The 22100-nt window shown below is 42.1% G+C and overlaps 1 protein-coding gene across 1 annotated transcript in view; it reads right to left on the bottom strand.

Moving 5' to 3' along the window:
* arhgef10la (Rho guanine nucleotide exchange factor (GEF) 10-like a) overlaps nucleotides 1-22100 on the bottom strand; it is an 84213-nt gene that overhangs the window by 32914 nt on the left and 29199 nt on the right. Inside the window, exons 15-16 of the mRNA XM_070846118.1 lie at nucleotides 17135-17235; nucleotides 5619-5740 (exon numbers count right to left, since the gene is read on the bottom strand). Of these exons, the coding sequence (XP_070702219.1) occupies nucleotides 5619-5740; nucleotides 17135-17235 (223 nt within the window). The remainder of the gene's footprint in view (nucleotides 1-5618; nucleotides 5741-17134; nucleotides 17236-22100) is intronic.

Below are 22100 nucleotides of genomic sequence, written 5' to 3' on the forward strand. Positions count from 1 at the left end.
CATTTTAAGCATAACTTGTGGAAATGATGACAGCCAAATGGAAAAACAGAGCATAGCACAGTCACCAGTGTTGGCTGTCATCATGATTTATTTGACCCTGATAGCCACAGAGAAACCTGCATACTGCAGATTATCCATTTCTAATAAGCAATGCACAAGGCAAAAGACAAGCAATCTTGATGAGGATCAGGTCTGAGAGAGAACGGTGTGCTCTCTCCAAACAGTCTCAAGCACATGCGCATCCCACTGTTTGTGTTTTTCTGTTTGCCAGAAGGATATTACTGCAGAGTTAGAAAGGGAGCTGCTACACCCCAGTGGATCTGTGGTTGGAACGAGCTTTTAATCCATGCTGTGGCATCTATTCTCGACAAATCAGAGAGGTAGCTGATATCTGCTACTCTGAAAGGTAGCAAACGACCTTCAAGAAAAACAGAGGGAGAGGGATTGTGTAACGTGTCAACCTGATGACTTTGCCTAAAAAAAAAAAAAAATTTTGAAAAAAATACAGGCTAGAGGGCAGAGAGAACATCAGTTATCACAAAGGCGTTGCATCAGAGAAAGGCCACCTTTTCATACTGTCCTTTTCCTTTTCAATCCATGTTTCATATTTACAAAGAATCTCATGTGTGCTATACATGCACAGCCTTCACATTTGAGCCCTGTATTCATCTTGGCTTGAAGAGCTTGAAGTGTTTATGTTGGTAAAATCAGTCATTCACCAGACAATACTAACAACATAGCCACGGGCAGGGTGTATTTTCTGCTGTAAGGGCTGCCGCTCAGCCAGCTAATTTTCTGTACATGCAGTCACTTTCATGTGGCTAGCAGAATGCCCAGCGTTCTCTTATCACTCCATCAGCAAGGGAAGATGGATGACACAGCGAACGAGAGAGACATGCACAACATGACCCCAAAAGCACCAGCTAGTCCAGTAAACAAGCACAGACCCCGGTGACCCGGTGCAGTGCGATTTCGCTGGGATGACAAAGACGTAAATGACCTATAGCACGTTTAATGGATTTCAAGACTGAATCGCACCCACTCGAAAAGAAAAAAAGACACGCGTGAGTGCATAAATGAATGATAATAGTGATCTGTGTGATCCATGTAAACTAGTGGAGTGTATTAGGGTTGAGATGTGGCCAGGCTTTGCGGTTTTCTGAGCTGAGACACAGAAGCTAATCCTCTCAGAAAAAGAGAAAGGAAGCTAACCCTGATGCAGCCCAAACCCTTTTCCAGTTTGTCATTCCGCACTTCAAAGCATACATGATGAAATCCCCCAAGGTATTATAAGAGCTCTGGCATAGCAGCCATCCTCAACCCTGTCCTAGCCTAATGCCTCATAAACGGAGTCTGGAAACATGTCCCTATACTATTTCGAAAGTCTTTGTAGCCTTGGATGTTTAAGAACCTTTTAGAGTTGCAGAGGAAGAGGTGCTTTCTTACTGGTGGAGATATGAGGCACTTGCGGATCATTATGTGGCCGAGGGATTCCTGTCCCCTCGCTGTAAAATACTGCACATATAGTGCGCGCGTGTGCCTCTTTGGGAATGTTTAGATCAGGACAGGAACAAAGCATTGATCTCCGTCAGAGCTTTGCTGAATGAGCGCTTATACAGAAATACAGTGCCCAAGAAAATATGTGTCCTAGATAGAGACGGGCTCATCATTTAAGCCATTCACTTCCCAGTGCACTATGTGATGTGTTCAAATTCTACTTGTTATACAACTTGTTGTGCTGTCACATTATTGGGTTTCATAAATACATCCATTATTGATCTCCGGGTCTCATACTGATGTAGCCTGCTGGATAGAACTGAAAGGGATAAGGCACTGAAAAGCTCATCTACTCAAACAGGGAGATGACGACGAAGCAGTGAATATTCTTAAGCCTTGTTGACTTCTAGATACTATGTAACTATTATTATACAGTATATCGGAAATATTATTCCAGGATTTCACTACTACTTCTGGGACAGAGAGTTGGCGTACAAAATGAAAGGCCATGTTTTCAATTTAGGTCTGCGACTGTTCTATTTTATCGTCCAATAATCATTTAGTCCTGAAAATGTCAGAATGTAATGAAAGATGACCATCACAGATAACCAGAGGGAATGAATAAATTAAACGTCTTGTTTTGTCCAACCGGTGGCCCAAAACAACAAAACTATTTCATTTCCATTGTTTATACCAGTAAATACTCACATCTGAAAAGATGGAATTAGTAGTATGGTATTCATCCTCGACTAAAACATCAATCAATGATCAAGACCGTGCACCACTTATTCGCTGCCACCTGTGTAGTTGATAAATCTGACTCAATGTTTTTGCCACATCACTGTGCCAAAATAAACCACAGCACTTAGGAACAAGACTAGAAGTGTGTGTGTGTGTGTGTGTGTGTGATTTCTGAACAACATTACAGCTACAGATTCGGTTAAATTCTGAGCTGACATGAAATCTATTTATCTGTAATAATTTAACGCATCCGTCGTGTTAAGATCAACGCCATGCACCGACACGGTACTTGTGCAGAAAATGGCAGTAATTGCACCGTTTAACAGCTGATTCTACTGTACAAAAATCTGGCTCAAGTGTTACCCTTTCTGCTATAGTATCTCCTTTTAATCCCTTAACCCTACTACCTCACACCGTCCCTTTGGGCCAACTGCCAAACCTGCTCCGTTTCATCTTTCAAAATGGCAGAGAGGGCACTGAAACAGAGCGTGCACTGACTCTTTAAACAACAAGGACCATCAGGATGCGGTTTGTCTAGTAACCAAGATCGCACCTGATTCTGTGTGTGTGTGTGTGTGTGTGTGAGAGTGAGAGAGAGAGAGAGAGAGAGAGAGAGAGAGAGATGGAGAAAATGAAAGAGATAAATTGAGAGGACTCAGTCTGCCCCCGCTGTTCTCACTCAGCAGACTTGTGATAAGGTTTATCTCCGGTGCCTAACGAGTTCGCCCGGTAGCCCTCTACAGCTCCCACTGAGTGGACCAGGGCGCGCAGAGCTGCACACAGCCAGCAGTGGGTTGAGCTCCCTTAGGTGACCTGTGCGTGTTGTTCATGCTACGCTGCTTTAGAACTTTATTTTCTGTAGGAAATGGCTTCGGCCCCTTCGGCCACATCTCTTTTAATCTGGGATTTCTTTTTTGCCTCCTTTTCTTCATCCTTTCTACTCACTGTAACTCAGACTGCCAAGAGAAGCTGCAAGAGCTGGAGAAAGAGATGCTGCGGAGCTTTGGCACAGAGAGGCGTGTGTGTCCCAGAGGCAGTGGCTGAGGCAAAGATGGAGACACGGAGAGGGAGAGGGGGGCTGCAGCTGAGTTAAGCCCCTAATCACAGTCTGCTCTGCATGAAGGACTTAAAGTCACTCCATTTAATGCTACCTTCTCTTTAGTCAAGAAAGGGAAAGAAATACTACTGCTTACCTCCTCAGCTTTCTGATACCCAGGCCCCCTTTCCTATCACATGCCCATTCTTGTGATGCACAGAAGTGCACAGCTACGGAATATAATCAAACAAATACGGAGAAATATGCAACTCAAGCACATACATGGAGGCAGGAAAACATACATGAGCGTGTATTTGCACACACAGCAGCGCGAGCATAAATGTTTCCCTTCCCGGAAACTCACATTAATCTTAATGGCACGAGTGGCCATTATAGCTCTTTACAGCAATGACTTGTGTGAAAGCATACGTGCTCAATTTGACGGCTCTCAGAGAATAAAGCCACGTGAAACAATTTCATGGCAAACCACATCCGTGACTGACGCGGCTGCCGTGCCCTTCACTGGCGTGCTCAGGTGCTTCATTTGTTTGTGCGAGAAGTGGAGAATACGAGCAGATCCTCAGAGACTGTCGGGTCCCACTGGCTCAAAATATATTAATTGACTTGGCTCCGCTTCCAGCCAGGTGTAACACACTTTTTCAGAATACTCCGGAACGCCGACAAGATCTTTTGGGAAATCCCCCCCCACCCCCAACTGTGTCAATACTAAACTTTCCGCACTTCCAGCTGCTGTTTCACCTCACCTTTCTCCTCTCCCGTCCGCATGGCTAGCAGACTATGGGATGGCGTGTAGGTCTTAATCTAATGTTGGAACATTGATTTATGCTTGGGTGTCCCACAGCCATTAAGATAATTGCATGATCACTTTATAACATCCTCCCCTGGTGGCCGTGGTAATTTGGCTCCCCCCACCACCCACCTTGCTCAGTATAACCCGTAACCACATTATAGCGATAGAAAATGTGGCTGGAAATATCATCTTTCAGCCCCTGCAAATTGATTTCATACCATTTCCACTGACTTCTTAAACCCTTTTAGTCTATCTCTCACCTGTGCTGACCATTTGATCTATTGGAGGCTTCTAGGTCTTAACAGCTTGTATTGATCGAAATTCCTCAGCCAGCATCTTGAGGGGATGCTCTCGTGTCACCTTGTAATTCCAATAGTCGGGGTATTTTTGAGTGAGATCATCCCTGAGACAAAGTATTTTTAGCTGTAATGGCAAGGCAAGTGGGCTTTGATTGCCTTCAATGGGAAATGACTGTGTTAAATGGCACTATGATCTCTTTTGACAAAATCTTTATCAAAATAAAGATCGGACCACCGCTATGGACTAATGGCTGCTTCAGAGGAGAAGTTAGTGTCAGTGAAAGTCAAATCACTTTGACAGATTGATCCAAAGGGTGAAACTGTGCTTCTTGAGTATAAACACTGCCAGTTAACACACGTCAAAATCTTTGCAGTACAAGTAAAAAAAAAAATGGCAAGCTCAGACAGATGATTTGAAACTTAAGACTTGCACCGGGAAGAGGATTCAGCTGAAAATGTCATCTTTTTTTTTTTTTTTCTAACTCCTTCATCAGTTATTTCTTATATTTTGTAATCGTATCAGCTTTACTTGTGTGTCCAGTTTAATTAGACTGATAACAGCGGGAGAATTAAAAAGCAGAATTCCTTCATACACTAGTATGCTAAGTGAGTCACCACTGGGACGCACACTTTCATGTCTTTTATTCAGATCTATATCTTTTATGTAGTTATTTTAGAACATTTATTTGCATTCACGGTATTTAATTTGTTTTGTCAGTCATTACTTAGGGGTATACTTTATGTACCAGGATGTTATAAATTAGAAAAGAAAACTATCAGAGGTTGTGCCACAGCGACATAACTAGAATATTACATTTCTTACAATCAGCAGGATTTTATTTTTGCGAAAAGTGATTAATTACCTTGGACTGTTAGGTATTCAGTTCACTGTACTGTTTACAAGCAGAAGCTCCTTTTTAGCCGTCACTGTCATGAGGGTTATACAAGTTGTGCTGCATTGATCATCAATAGTGAGTCAGTAGGCTCATGAGTCCCATTATGTTGAGAAGTGGGAAAATTCCTTACGCCGACACTCATTTTTGTTTTGAAAATAAGTTTTTAAGTATGATTTCATTAGCACACATGACATCCTAATACGGAGAGACGATGACACCTAAACATGGATGTACTATACGAGAGTTAACCGCCTTCGATCGCCTGAAACTGCAGAACATAATCAGCCCCTTGTCTTTGATTAATGACATTTGTCTCGTAATGGTGGCGGTGGATTTACCTTCCTCTCTGGTGACTTTGTAGCAAAGACAGGCATGTGAGAGGCAAGCAGCGGACACCAAAACGGGACCATCGTCTTTCCTTCGTCCTCTCCACACAACCAGCCCGGTGAATTCTCCTCTCCTGAAATAGAAAAGGAGACTTTTTTTTAATATTTTTTTTTATTCCTACGCACAAAGGTGGTACTAACTTAAGCCCAGCTGTAAACGCTCCTTCAAGCCATGTCAAAACCAAGAAAAATAATCAGAAAAGACATTTCTCTACCTCAAGTGTGTAATATAAATGGTGTTATTAGCATGTGAATGCTATAATCAGCCAGAGGCTTATTCCCCGTTGCTGGATGCGAGGCCAGGTACTGCCAACACAGGGCCTCAACAGTGATTAAACCCGCACTTAATCAACAGTGAGAGTCAGTCCCAGCAGGAAAAATGCAACTGCTGGATTTGAGTTATAATAATGGATTTACCTGGTGTATGCGCCATCTCAGCATTCATAGCTCTGGGCCTTACAACAGGTGCGCCACTGACAAGGCGCCGGGCAAATCTGCCAAAGTACTCCCATTATGTAATTTTGCAATCATAAATTTCAATTTACAGAAACTAAATTGTGCATGAAATTTAACAGCTTGCTAAAATTTGCTTTCTGGTTCGTGTGCATATGTTACCTTGGAAGAGGCTGCACTCCATATCTGTAGTTTGCCTTCAAGGCATTATTACAGACGCCTTAGACTCATCTGTGGTAGTACAAGTGGATCACGGAGTTTGTTGAATAAGGGTATTGTCTGCTCACTCTTTCTGTGGCAAACAGGTAGAAGGTTTTCACTTTAAGATCAATTAGACGAGCTTTCACCGGCAGCGCCGAGGTTGCAAAATCGGTTTGATTTCTTTGTTTTGGCCACACACACACACTTCACTACTACAATATGTTTTTTTTTCCTCCATTCATCGTGATAATCTATTCCTTTATAGTGAAAAATATGTACTTTACTGTTTTAACTACTGCCATGGAAATGACTGAGCTTACTGAATGTGCCATCACTTTGGAAAGCAATCACAGTGGAGCAAAATATTTGTCACATTCCAAGCTTCAATACATCTGAACACTCACTCACACTCACAAAACATATTTGGAGTAAGAACTAACAAGAATGATCAAGGACATGAAAAAACAGCACTGGCTAAGTGGGTTTCTTTTAACGGCTTTTGTCGTCGCTTTTGGGTTCTTCACATTTCCTTATCTACCTGGCTGCACAACTCTAAGGTCAAGATACAGTAAATGGAAAAAAAAATGCAGAGGCGACGATGTGTGTAAACAACATTGTAAGTAATGTCATGTTACTAATATCATACACTTTACGTATGTTAACTTACTTTTTCACGATGCACTTTTTAAATCTGATATACTTCATGTAAGTACATAAGTAAATGTACAAGATGTGTCACAATCTAAGTATAATTCTTAATAATTTAACCACCATCTCTTGCACAACGCAGTGAATAAACAGTACTGCCTCCAACAAAGGTTACCGTGACGAATGTGTCAGACAATTATAAGGTTTTAAATCATTCAGTCATTTGTATTTACAGTCATCTTGAGTTGTTAAGTGTTCTTTAATAATTCATTTCTTTTCGGGGGGGGGGGTTGGCCTGTGGGCTGACAATCCCAGGATACAGAGGGGTGTGAGGTCACTTATTAAACGACTTTAACTGAGGGCAGATTGCTGAGGATGGGGCAGCAGTTCCAGCGGTTTCCTTTACCCCCGAGTAATCATCAACTTTCTTCAGCTAATTAATAGATTAGCATAAATAATGTTCCATTTGGGTATGCCCAGTTCTCCCGCTGAATTTGTCAGTCAGTAAAAATGGATCTAGTTACCAATTTAACAGATACAGAGAGATGGAAAGACTGAAAGAGAGAGACTGGGATACATACAAAGGGACAGATAGAGAAAGTGGATGTGAGAGAACACAAATTAGCCTTAACCTTCAGTCTTTGCCATGTGGTAATGATGATGAATAACGGTGAACAAATGATAAGCACGGACCTAAATTGAAAACGGCACTAGCTAGGGACACGCAGGCCACTCACCTCAACACACACCCTCTCACACACACATACACACATACACATTTACGCTTCTTCATTCATGAATTCATTTCATCAGTTGAACTGCTAAACACAAAAACATAACATTCAAGAGTTGTTGCTTCACCGCATCCCTCCTCTGTGTCGGAAGAATTACTTTATCTGCGGGCACATCACTGTCACAGTTTGTCAAAACAAGTCAAACTGTGTCATTTGTTTGGCTGGCGATCGATCGTGGCAGGTTATCGTAAAATGAACGTGATAATTATTACATTTAGCCAAGTATCCAGGCTGATAATGTCCTTAAAGTTACTACATGTAAAACACCACTTGGATACATCATTCTCTAATTTTGATGGCATAGTATAATGACTGCAGGGAAAAAAAAAAAAAAAGTGTTATATATATGTTTTGGCCCTTATGTTTATTCTGTTTCGCCTCTGGTACAATGCCCTGTGAATTCACATCATCATGTTAGCTTTAGCATGAATAGGACTACTGACTACAAGAAGGAAAACAAAAAACATTCATGTCAGCCTCCTAATGGTAATTACAAGTAGGGGCCGAGGACATGCGACTTGCTGTGGCTCCCAATATATGCCAATTAGTGTCAAATAGCAGAAGTGTGCTGACACAGGCAGCAAACTGTAGCAAAGCCACTAATGCCAGCAGTCAGATGTAATGAAAATCAAAGCCAGAAGTTGTATTATTATTATTACTAACACAACGAGCTGGTTATTTGCATGTGGCTGGTCAATTAGTTAAATGTAAAAGCGTGTAATATGGATTATGCATACAGTGGACCGTAAAACATATTCCATATGATGAGGCCTTTTCAAAGACCTGTGGTTAAAAGCAAGAATATCTCTCACAAAACACACACACACACACACACACACACACACACACACACACACACACACACACACACTTAATACGTAAAAACATGTTATTTCTTGCCTGCAGTGTATATAGACGTGATGTCATTCTTAAGCACCTCTGTCAATACAAAATTACTCAGTATAATTATGAATCCGTTGTCAGAACAACAGCAAAAGAAACGATAAAAAAATAAATGTGATTGAGCTTCATGACAAAAGAGCCAGAGAAAAAAAATTCTCATTCTGGGCCATGTGGGGAAAAGTAAAAAGTAGAATCCTTAAGAAAAAAAAAAAAAAAAAAGGACAGACCACGGAAAACATATTTTCCACTTCTGCACACGCTCATACAAAAACATGGGCAGAGAACAGCACACTATTTCACTCATTTATACATTTGGTACGAGGGTCTGCTCTAAAATTGATTCACACTGGTGTCGGAGGCGAACTGTACACCATCACTGAATCAATCTATAAAAAGCAAAAATCAATACTGCACTAAATTGATAATACACTAACAAAATGCTTTGGCAAATCAGAGACAAGACACGGATGCAGTCTGAGCATTTATATCAATGAGTTGTCACAAAGCCACGATGTGCATGGCCTGGGCTCACTGCAGACCAGGAAATAAAACATCTGAGGAGCCTAGGTAAGGTGACATGCATGCTGAAGCACACATTAATATATATATTAACATATTGCTTTATTGATTTCAACAAGGTGTTTGACTGGATTAATAGGGATCTTCTTTAATATAGGCTGTTAAAGTCTGGTGTTAATGGGAAGTTATATTATGCCATTAAGTCTCTTATCAAGCACCCGTTGCTGTGCTCAGGTTAATGACTACACACCTGAATGGTTTTCCCCAAAAGCAAGAAGATGGCTTGTCTCCATTCCATTTATGTTCATTTCAAATTAAAGCTTGTGTTTTAGGAGATGAAGTTGATGTTAAGATTGAGTTTTACTTGCTGAAATTGAGGAAAATCTGCAGATTACTCTGAACATTGCTGCACAGAGGTGATGAAAATGACTAGTTGCAAATCAAGACATAACACAGACCTGGTTGAGTGAGCTAGGTGAAATTTGAGAATGAGGTTCAGTTTTTGGTTTGCTGTCCTGTCTACAAGGACATAAGAGATGTACCTTTCAGTAAAATGTCCTCCATTTATCCAAAGCCGTTCTTTTGGCTGGATGATTATGAAGAACCTAACCTTTGTAGCAGATTTTATTTGCCAAGCTTGGGAGAGGGGGGGCGGCAGAATTGCTTTGTTCATGACGGAGCTATCAAATAACCTGTAATTTTGCAATGAAATGAAATGAAACGTTTGACCACTGCAACTGTCCGTTTGGTGTCTTCTAAACCCGTGAGGGCTGGGCACTTTGTGCACGAAAATAAAATGAATCATCAAATTATATTAAACTTTCCTGGAACAGACTTGTTGGTGTGTGCATAGTTCTGTTATTACATACTCAGCTAGCTCTCAGCTGCCACACGATTGGGCAGTAAGTGCACTAATCATCTCCGGATAAACCAATAACGACGTTATTCGAGTCACTTCCAGAGCTATGCCTGTGCTCAAATAACTAAAGTTACATCCACTTCTAACTTCTATTTTCAGTGCCTTGGGATATTATATTAATCCTGGATCTGCGGTTGCTCTATGCATGCATTGCATGGCAGACTGCTGACAGCTAGATTAGTGTAGTGACTCCCAATCAGGGGTACTTGTACTCTAGGGGGTACGTCTCCAAGAAAATAAATTTAGAAAATAAAAACTTTGACCTAGAAAAAGATCCACATATTTGTGTTTTGGAGCTAAATAAACACATAGCAAAGTGATTGTATCTATTACCAGACTAACCGTTGAAGTACCAAATACGATGAGCCAACTCCACCTGACAAATCTGCCACCAACCAGTCACCCGTGACACCTGAACGCAACATTCAGATTTAGACTGCATGGAAAAACTGGAAACTGTTTATTTGTAGATAGGTCAAGGTTCCAGCTTCTGCCTGTGCGTGTGGTGGCATGCACTAACGCGAAGATGACCAATCCTTCTGAAGAAAGACAAAATCTAGACCAATTCCAGGATGGCTTTGCCTTGAATGGAAAAAAAAAAAAAAAAAAAAGTGAAGATATCCTGCGAATGATTAACTGTAATTTCATTTGAAGTCAGTGAGTGATGTCTGTGAGGGGGCACTTGAACTCATCTGATACATGGGGTGGGGGTACGTCAGATAAAAAAACTGTTCAGAATCAGTGGATTAGTGAACGAGGGGGGGTTACAAAATGTGACTATCCTTAATATTATCACAGAGACTTAAAATGCTTACATGTATAACAGTCCCCCAAGATAGTTCTGTAATTTATCTGTGTACACTGTGAAATTTGTGCTAAGCTGAGTGTTATTACAGTCAAAGCTAATCCCTCTGCTAACAGTCTTTAATTAGTGAAAACAAAAAGTGCTGTATCGTCATATTTACAAATGTTCACTGTGACACATGCAGTAACGTCACGTGAAGATGTTCCGAAAAGGAAATCAGAGTGAGTTCCGCTGTGCTGCAGTCTCTTAATTTACGGCGTTAATTAAAGTCGATCAATATGAGTGATGAGATTCCACAAACTAAAGGTTAAGGTCACTTCTGTCTACTGTGTGTTTAGCCTCGGCTACTGTACAGTACAACAACATCATTTGTGAAGGTGCGCGCTTGGAATGCCAAGTGGGGAGATTTAGTTTCTTGGTTTCTATATTCCAATCATGTCTTTGTTTCAAGTCTTTTGCTGATAAAGATTAATTTGCAGAGCATGGCGCTCTATCAACCCCAGTGACACAAAGGGCAAAGATATAAACTAATTAAATACACCAGTGCAATTGATATTTCCCATGGATCAATGCGAGTGTAGGATCTGTTAATTAAATCCGTGATAATGTTTACTTATCATAAACATTTCCCATGTTTGAGCACAGTGAGATAGCGAGATAATCTTTGCTGTCTGACAGATTAATTTTAGGGCTAAGGGAAAATCCTTCCAGCACATACAGGGTGAATGTGTTTTTTTTTTTTTTTGTGAGGGGAAGGGCTCCGTTAAATGTTTATATTAAAAGTGTTATCAAAGGAAATTTTGCCAGCTTCTGCCTCGAGTAGACAGACTTTAAAGGCATGAAACAAAAAGAGAGACAGAAGGTAAACCTCATGTTATTTGAAGAGATGCAAAGAAATCAGCCAGAAATCACCATAGCAACCAAGCAAACTGAGCCCTGGGGCTAATAAAAGTAAAGCACGCACACTCTCCCTTAAAGCCCATGCACCCCACCCCACCCCACCTCTCCGCGCTTGTCTCCTGTGTGGTATACATCGGCATGGCACAGGTTATCACACAGTGGATTAAGAAGGCGTGTCAGAGTGGGTGCCAGAACCTCAGAGCCACACTCCACTCGTCTATTGATCCACGTGCGAGGGAAAAAAGCAAAAGACCGGCACACTTAGCAGTGTAACCACAGGCAACAGCCCCCTGCCTGCCCTCTGTTCCCTGCAGCGGGACTGATTGCTTGTCTCAATCACCCCCCACCCCCCACCCCCCTCCGCGCGCATACACACACATTCACATACACCCAAACACATTCTCCTGCACACCTCCGACATCTCCCTCGCTTTGACCACGTTCATTTCTCTGCCTCTGTCTCCAACGCCTCGGCAGCAATCTCTCATGATTTGACGGCCTCTTGTACTTCTTGTGAGGGCCATCAAAGTCTGCAGCCTTAACCTTGTCTGAAAGGGCTGGGACTGCATGGTAGGAAGCAATTAATTCTGCAGTGAGAAAGTCCATTAATTAGGCAATGCTTCTGGCTATTTCGCAAAGCCCCTTCAGGAAGAGTAGGGCCACTCGGAGAGGCATAAAAGATGCAGTGGCACACCGGGTTATTAATGGACCCCGGGGCTCCTGGCGAAGCACCACCGTGGGGTAATTCTCACTTTCTATTTCAATGCCTCATAACTACACCACATGCACTCACAAAGTGACAAATGCTGTTTACTGGGAATGTGTCTTATCGGGCTTGGCTGCCATATTATATCATGTAAAGCCTGACTACCAGAGCAGCTTCAACATCCTGCTAAAGCAGAACCATCCCCAGTTCAACTTTTTTTTTTTTTTTTTTTAAAAACCCTACTAACCATGGGCAGCAAAATTTTATAGAAATGTTGAATGTGCAAAAGCGTTCAGATAAAACCCCAAAGCATTAACAAGGCATCGCTAACAGGCAATACACTGAAAGGACTTTAATGCGGCGTGCAGGAATGTCACTAAAAGCCGCTGATGTTCACACATGTGGCACAGGGAAAGGCTACAAAGTGCAGCAGTGGGATGTCGCTGTGTTCCCTCTAAATGGAGTTAACAGGATAAACACTGGTGTGAAGATGGGTCTGGGAAAATGAGTTTCGTGATGTCTAATCACTCACTAAATCATGCATGAGAACATTAGCTATTTGTGGTGTCCACCATTCGGGGACATTTCGGAGCACGGCACCCATTTCAAACTAAACAAGACCATGGTTCGGCGCGTTTAAAATGCTGATTCAACTGTAGGTCTCCCCTCGGCACAGGGCAGGACTGCCGCCGCCGCCTGCTATGACGAGGAAGCCTCGGTGACAGTACACCATCCGTGAAATTAAATCAACAACTCGCTTATTGTAATTACATTTGGTTAAATGGGGAAGGCAAAGTGTGGGTGTAATACAATTAACATGTAATTGTCATCCTGACCAGGTTGGTGTTGATCTATTTCCCCAAGGGATTCAATGAAATCCATCACCCCGCCCTCATCTCTAGCATTTGTTTTTAATGAATGACTCGACGAGTACCAGCACATCACAGTGCTGGTGTGTGTGTGTGTGTGTGTGTGTGTGTGCGTGTGTGTGTGTGTGGTCAGGAGCAAAGCATTGCACGTGATCTACACGCTGTAGCAAATAACTTTAACTATATTGTTTTTTCGGACTTTTTAAAATCAAGTTATTCTGATTCTGTTTCATATCACTGTATTTTAATTGTTAGCATGAATGGAACATGCTGTCCTGTGTCCTAACACTGACTGGAATATATAAGCTATATATGAAATATATACTATACACTCGATGCCATAAAAACCAGGTACGCCTTCACACGTAGGGGGTTTCAAATGCTGGTTTTAATAACTATGAATTCAATTTGTAGTTTATATTTCTGTGCATGGCGTATTATCCAACAAACAAACAACATGAATAGTACACTGTCTTAATTTGAGTTTGTAGTTTACTTTTACATTTACATTCACCGCATCGCTGCATATGGGGTTACTCACCCCAATGCATGCTGGAACAAGCTTCCACCCTCCCAGTGAGGATAAGGAGCTATAAAAAATGAACAGGTGGGTGAACTTTGTACAGGAAGGTCATTCACTTTATGCATTTGGAATTTTTTTTTTTTTTTCTCAATCAATCAGTCCAAGTAAGGAAGCTTCTATTTTTTATGTGTTTATAACCTCCACTCTTATTAGCTAATCGTGATTAACATTTCCATTAACCTCAGCTTGTGAGACTACCTAAGACTGCAGATGAAGACGATTGTGTGGGCACTCAACAATGAATATGTATATAAATTCATATAAGCCATTCGTGACCAAGGTAAAAGGGAAAGGACCTTGGATGAATGCTTTGAAAGAAAAAAAAAAAACAGAGTAAAATTTTTTTTTCCAGTGTTTGTTATTCGACGTTGCTTCATTTTCCTGCATTCCAATCAGTATCTCTCTCTTCATGTACGGCTGTGGTTAGTTAGGACTGCGGGGATTTTAGAACTGCAGCGATATATGATATATGATGCATGATGCATGATATGAGAGTTAGTAGTATCGCTTTTTGGCAAAAGAGACGAGATAGCGCGAAACAACAAAACCAGTATCTGTAGAGCAGAACAACTGTCAAGGAGATCAAAGTAGCATGTGAATATCAGAGTGCAAAACATGATCAAAATTCTGTTCCGTGTTACCGCATGATCTCCCTCATTTCATTCAATTGTTGTGATTGTTTCCAGATAATTCGGACGTAAACGAAACATCCTAAAATTGAACTCGGGTTTAAATACTTGCTGCCAATCATTTTAAGGAAAGACAAGTGAATCAATATCTGAGTAAAACATGTCTTCTGGTTGAAACATGTTCTTTATTCTCTGTGCAGCTCCGCTCCTCAGATCTGTGTCTTGAGCTTGATATATAGAAATCATCTAATTGTTTGACTGTCTTGTCTTGACTTCACCGTCTCAGTAATGTACCCCCTTCTCTTTTTTTTCCCCTCCACTTGCCATGAAACCTTTTTTCTGCATTTCTCTCCGCTGCTTATTTTATTTCATGTCCTTGATCTGCTATTTTATTACTTTTCCTTGCACCTCGATGCTTGTTCTCCTTACACTTGGTTGCTTGTCATGTTGATGATGGGAGGAATTGAAGGTTATTTTGCTGCTGTTCTCATGGTAACTTGCTCTGGATAGCGGTGTCGGCTAAAGGCCCGAAGCCTCGCAACCTTAGATTTGTTTATTTCCCCATATCGGCCATTTGATCAGAAACTTCTTTGAGTCAATGAGAGGCAAAGATTTCATATTTATCCTAACACACAAGAGAATCATGTCTGCGACAAGCGCCTGAGGGTACAAGGTAGCAGGATCGCATAACAAAGACTGGTGCTGAGACTGAAAACCATGCGCCACATTTACATTTTGATAGCATTTTATCCCTTGTTTTCAGGGTGTTAAGGGTGTGTTTTCTACAAGTGTAAGATCAATAAACTAAGATTCAATCGATGTTTATTTGGTGATTTCTTTCCCAGTGAATTAGAATGAGATCCTTCTGATCCTCCTCTGTCAATTTTATCATCCTCACGTCATGCTTGTTGATGCTGATGGTCTTTATAAACAATATTTCAGCATCGGGCTCCTTGTCCATGTGACAGCTATAGATAACTTGCATTTGAATATCACCCGTGTCCACACAGCGGCCATAGGGGGTGGAGAGCTGCATGCTATGACTATGCCACTGTCCTCATCAGTACGCCTGCTGTGTTGCTGATAAAGGTGTGAGCGCAACAAGGAAGGGCTGGGGATGCTGCGCTTCACTGCAGCCACAGCATCCTTTGTGCTCAGCCTGATGTTTTTGATTTCACTCTGACACAAAACCATATACAGCAGGCTCTGCTGGAAAGTCTACAGATGTACTGTTTGCTTCACGCACCTCTATACCCTCAATGCGAAAGGTGGGCCAGCAGTAGAGGGAAAGGACGCACTGTTGTGTGTTGTTTATAATTGTAATGTGCGAGGATGGAGAATCTCGAGATGAAGGGGGGGAAAAGGTCTCAGGAAAAGCAAAGAGCACTCAAGGCGCTCTAGCACGTCTGCTCTTCACCCAACCCAAGTGTCACCGATTTTCTCAGGCGTGCGTTTGCGTATTAGAAACATTGATAAATATATGTCACTCGTGTAACCGCGGCATTTGATTGCGCGTCCTTTAATCTACCACTAACTAATAACTTCCTTTGACACTTTGAGTGTCTCTGTGCTGACACTCACAGCAATGGCCTCTGGGATGTAAGGAGACAAAGCAATACGATTGGAGCTCCACACGAGTGCGGGGCTGAGAGACATACCGCATGCGCAACAAACCCAGAATAAAGTATATGTGACAAGGAAGAGCGCTCAAGGCGACGGAGGGAGGGGTGGGGATGGGGAAGGATGGGGAAAGGAGGACTGGGGTGGTGAGTGGGTTGAATATGCATGCCATCATAGCCAAATAAGCAGATTAATGTCCTCAGTAGTCACGTCTCTGTTTTGCCACTGGATGACAGCACGCATTGATGAACCCCAGTGAGGAAGACCTCCTATATAAAAGTGAGGTTGGACTGCATAGCAGGCTTAGGCCTGCACAGAGCAAGGCAAGGGTTGGAGAAGAGAGGTTAGGAAGATAAAAAAGAACTGTGCTGCTCCCTGCTGGGCAGGGTCTAGCCATTCTTTTCATTCATGGATGGTGACCATTGCTGAAGCCTCCACAATCAATGAATTTGAAAGCGGGAGACTTGCCCCCTACAAACGATTTGTAGTACAAAACTGAAAGGAATTCAAATGCGAGCACGTAACCCCTCGTAGTCCTCGTAGTGCAACGCGATCTTTCCTGAATGATGAGCAATGTTTGTTTTCATAACAGATAGATGATATTTTAGAACAGAGGTTATGAATTTAACATTGCTCAGTTTGCCTTTTTTTCTCAGAACATAAACTTCAGATGACCCAGTTGAGAGTCTCGTTTTTTTTCCCTCTCTGATTACATAAGGCACAACACTAGTTGTGCACTTAGCCAATAGAGAGTGAAGCAAACACTGATGATGTGTCTGAGCCTCTGACTTAAAACATTGTTATTACATTTCATCGCATTACATCAGCCTGTTTAAATAGAAATGGCATAGTAATCCTTTCTGTGCGTGTATGCCTCTGTGTGTGTGTGTGTGTGTGTGTGTGTGTGTGTGTGTGCTTACGTTGTGCGATCTTGGCCAAGTGCAGACGGTTGACCCAAGAGATCTTACTAAGGGGGTTTGGAGTGTTGAGGACCACCATGAAACTGACAGGACGGCCCGACCTAGAGAAAAAGACACAGACGCAAATACAAAGGCCCGGGTTCAGATAGATGCACACATCAGATGAGTTGATATTGAATTTTTAATACGCTTGTCACAAAGTCTTCACCGAAGAAAGCAGAATATAAACATTGTTGCCGGCTTTGTCTGTTTCTTTTTTTTTTATTTGATCATTTAATGAGATGAGACAGACAATGTTGTTGAGGACTAGAAAATTGTGATCCTGTTGTTTACTGGGATTTGACACCAAAGTAGAGGGGTTACAACTGCATTACCTCATGAAATCCTGTATTGTGTGCCGACAGTGAAGCTGAACCTTGAGCCGAAATGCATTCAGTTTATCAGATAAAATAACAGCGGGAACACAGCATTTCTTACACGTGTAGTTGCGTGCAGGTATGTTTTAGCGGCCCTGTCTCCTAGAAATGACGTCTACATATTACGCTTGTTCTCCAGATTATGTTCTCAGAATGGGTTTTTTTGAGGGATTGAGTGTAGGGAGGTGGATTAGGGTGGAGGGCTGGTGTAGAAAGTACACGACTTTGACTCTAGAGATTGAGGTTCAGATCCTGAGTCCTGTCTGTGGTTAGGTTTAGGCACCTTTGATTGAGGTAAGGGAAAGATATTGGCTTTCGCTGATGCGTTGATCACTTTGTGCTTGGTGACACAAGAATCGTGATTCACCATGATCCTTCCCTACTCTTAGCAATGTGCTGTGAGTGCATAAACCGTTAAACTGCTAAAATGTTTAATGATACTGTGGTTACAACAGGCAGATATTGTAGAACAAGACCAGATCAAAACAAATGAAATACAGCGTCAGCAAATGTTTCGCAGAATCCTCGATAGCAGGTGGGTATTCAACAGGTGGAGCTCTGAAAATAGAAGACAGCCCTGACCTAGCGGTTACAGTTAATGGATTCTTCCCATCACCCGTCACCACAAGCAGTAATAAAACTAGTCATGCATGCCCATAAAAGCAGTAATTTTATGAGGATATGCCAGAAAGATTCAACTATTTGGTGTTTCAGCAAAAAAAAAAAAAACTAGTGTACAGTTCTGCATTTCAAAACTTTGTTATGGTGGAAAATTCCACTTTCCCGGGGAAATAATGACACACTCCAATAGTAGATAGTAATCACTCTTACGTGAAATTAAGAAAAAAAAAAAAAAAAGGAAGCCGCTTTGAGATTGTAATTTGTGTAAATGGTTTAATCTGGTTCCAGAGTTCAAAGGTGGGCAGTGAAAAGATCCCAAATAGATATTGACAGTAGCCGTGCAGGATAGCACGACTTTTCCATCATCTCTCACTAAATCCTGAACATCAGGTTAATCTTACCGGGTGCTTTGAAATAACAAAAGGGCAGGAAAGTGCATGATTTGGACATAAAATAGGCAAAGGTGCGTTTTTGACATGTCCTGTAGATGTGCTTAATAAAAAAAGAAAGCAAGAACAATACAGTCGGAGAAACAGGGCACCAACAAGGAAAAGACATTTTTTCATTTCATGGGACTTTAAGTTTAATACATCAAGGTTTTTTCTGTTGCCTGCCTGCTTGTAGTTTTACAGCGGTTCAGTCTCGTAAAGCTGAGGCTTTATGATTTCAGGCTGCACGTCAAAACTCAGGTCAGGTTGCGATGACAACACAGCCTGATCACAGTAAATCGCTTTTAACTCAGCTCCGATGTTCAAAATGCCACAAATGTGAGGGCTCTGCTGGGATCTGGCACGGCCAGCCCGGCTCTGATCAGTGAGGGCTTTCTGGTGCCAATGCAAGCTCACGCTCAGTAGGACATCTTAGGTGTCTGTGTGTGTGTGTGTGTGTGTGTGTGTGTATACAGGGCAGATTATAAAATACTTTCACACAACTTTCAGTCTCAATAAGCCATTTCTCCTGGAGGAGAAAAGGCACAAATACCAAACATATAAATGGATAGTGAAGATTTGAATTATGCTGGAGTGGTATGAAATGTTGCGATGAACCTTTTTCGCGTTGAAACTGGGTCACTATTGAAATCTATTGTAAAAGCCATGAATTCATACCAGCTACACCTGCCTTCCTCTGCAGTGGAGCGAGCTACAAACTTTTCATAGACACCTTTCAAGCCTGCAGGGGGTGAGTATTTGATATTCGAAAAACAAAGCTCTTTGGTGGAATATTCCTTTAACCTTCAAAACGCACAGTATCCCGGTAAACCACAAAACAAATGTACTGATCAGGAATTAATGAAGGCATTCAAAAGTTTAATAAGACAGAATCATTTAGCAAAAGTTCTCCAGAGACAGATGTCTGACAGGTGCCCCGCTGACTAATCTAAGCATTTCCATTATGAACGCATAATTTTCAAGTTTAACAAAGCTGAAAAATGTCCTGTCTTCCCTCTGCAACCTAAATCATGTAAATATAGTTTGCTCAAGGCTTTGTAACATGTCAGATCATACTAGAATTAGCATTTTGCCTCTGTCCCTATATGGTAATTTAGGTGATTTTGGCAAGTGGTTAATATGCTGTCATTTCATTACTAGGTTTGAGTAAGTGTGTATGTATAGAGGGCTCAGATTATCCGCCACCTCCGAATAAACAACATGCTAACTTTGATATGTTTCTGACAAAAAAAAATTGACTGAACTGCAGATGGCAGTGCAGAAATAATTGAAAATTATTAGAAATGTATACCTTTTGCAATACACACCCATTTTGTGGCGAGTTTTTGCATTTAGTAAGGAAAGAAATTAGTTCTAATCTACTTTTACTGAACTGTTGAAACTGCACGGCGATCCTTAAAAGGAATTATTTCAAATGTAGTTGAATATCTTCAATTTGAAGTGTTGAATTCTGAACTGATTATTCAGATATTATTTCAAATTTGGTTTCTCTTCTTTGAGTTTAAAGAGTCACAAATTGTAAACTTCAGGTGTCTGAGACAGCTTTTGTTCACGTCTCGCTCCACAGTGCCAAAGCAGGCAGCGGAGCCCTGAGAGATAACATGCTGTGAGGCATTTTTCTGTACAAATATTCTACTTTTCATACTGGATGTCTTATCATGTCGAAGCACTTAATTATTGTCACAAAGTTTCTCTTTCAGTTTGGCGACCACAACGACTGCAACTGAGACACTTTTACCAGTTCTTTTTTTTCACCTGATCATTCATGCTGTTGTGCTGTTATTTCAGGTAGGGGGAGCAGAGGAGGGAGTTCTCCCAGTCTGTCGTGCTGCAAAATGTAACACGATGCGAAAACGTGTTATGAAACACAAAAACTGAACAAGACCGAGAGCTTCATTCGGAGCACCGGTGGCAAACCAGCTCTCACACGTCTTCTTCTCCCCATCCAAAAAAAAAAATCACGGTAACTCCAAGGGATTCCAAAAATGTAATGACCCAGCGATAACCATTCCTGGGTCTTATGAGAGTGATTTAGGGGAGGCCTGCCAAGTAGGGAAAAACACACCTAAAGTCAATACCGAAAGTCAATACGGAAATGGGCCCCGAAATGCAAGGTCTCTTCCTGAGCAGAGTTTTAAAGTGGATTTTTGCTTTGCGAGCCGTGACTTAGAAGCAACAAACGACTGTTAATAAACACAGACTTTATGGATAGTCCTGCACAGGTTGTGTTAAATGCTCGGCAGAGAAACATACAAACTCATCCACCAGTTGTAAACTCCCACATGAACATTAAGCTTCCTTAAGCAACTATATAGTAAAATGTTTCTGTCAGCTTGTTAGACCACTAGCCATGCCAGCATTTCCATATTCAACTCTCTCTCCTGTCATCTGAAATAAAATAACCGCTAAATGCTGAGCGGTCTAAAGTGAGACTGGCAGCTTCGGCCCTGAGTTAGCGATGACTCAGCCCGTGTCTGCCCATTGACAGGGGCACTCTGTTGTCTGGATTGATCAGGCTTTATTGGAACTACAAGTAAGCTGTCTGGCAGAGAATGAGACGTCTTTTTAAAGCACTAAGCAGCTTTCCAAAATAATGGCCTTGCTTCAGTCACCTGTGCGACTGCTCCACAGTGGTTCTGAGGCGATGAAAGAAAGAAAAGGAGAATGAAGGAGAGCGTGTGAAAAGAAGGGAAGGGGGAGGTGGGGGGAGGGGGGCTCAGACACACATAAGGAAGACAATTTCACATTCAGACATCATTAGAAAGTAATAGAGTGGAGAACGGTGTGCTGCCTGATATTCGGCTTCTGTCATACCTGCCACTGCCCGCTACAAATCCATTTCCTTTCCATACAGGAAGGGAGAAAATGGCAGAGAAAGAGAGACACGCACGCACACACACACACACACACACAGAGAAAAGATGGAGGGAGAGAGATTGCAGACAGGAACAGCGTAAAGTAAGTAAGATCTCAAACTTCCCTGACGTGTTGAAAAAGTGGAACCTTCACAAAGAGGTGTAATTCATACCGTTCGCTGCTTAAATATAGCAGAGGCAATTTGCCGAAGACAGAGGGGGAGACGGGGTGTGACAAGAATACAACCACTCACTTGGTTGGATTCCTCAGCCAACACTTCATGCCCACGCGGCCTCAAACATGCTAAACTGAGCGCGCTCTCCGATTCCTCCCTCCTGCCCGCTGATTGACAGCCGCAGTGCAGGTGGTGGTGCACTGCCAGAATGGAGAACTAGTTTCGGGGTGCGCTGGCAGAGGGGAGATGAGGAGAGCTGAGAGGTGAGGAGAGTCGAAAAAAAAAAAAGGGCGGAGTGGGGGCGAGGAAGCGGAGCGAGGAGCCCGGCCCGGCTGATTTATGGGAGCAGGTCAGTGCCGAGGCACACGTGTGACACTAATGCACAAGGACGGGACAGATGTAGGAGTGAGTGCTCAGTGGCAGCCTGTCATGCACCCATCCTTCAGTTC

The sequence above is a fragment of the Pempheris klunzingeri genome, chromosome 2 (genome assembly GCF_042242105.1).
Source record: "Pempheris klunzingeri isolate RE-2024b chromosome 2, fPemKlu1.hap1, whole genome shotgun sequence".
NCBI lineage: Eukaryota > Metazoa > Chordata > Actinopteri > Acropomatiformes > Pempheridae > Pempheris > Pempheris klunzingeri.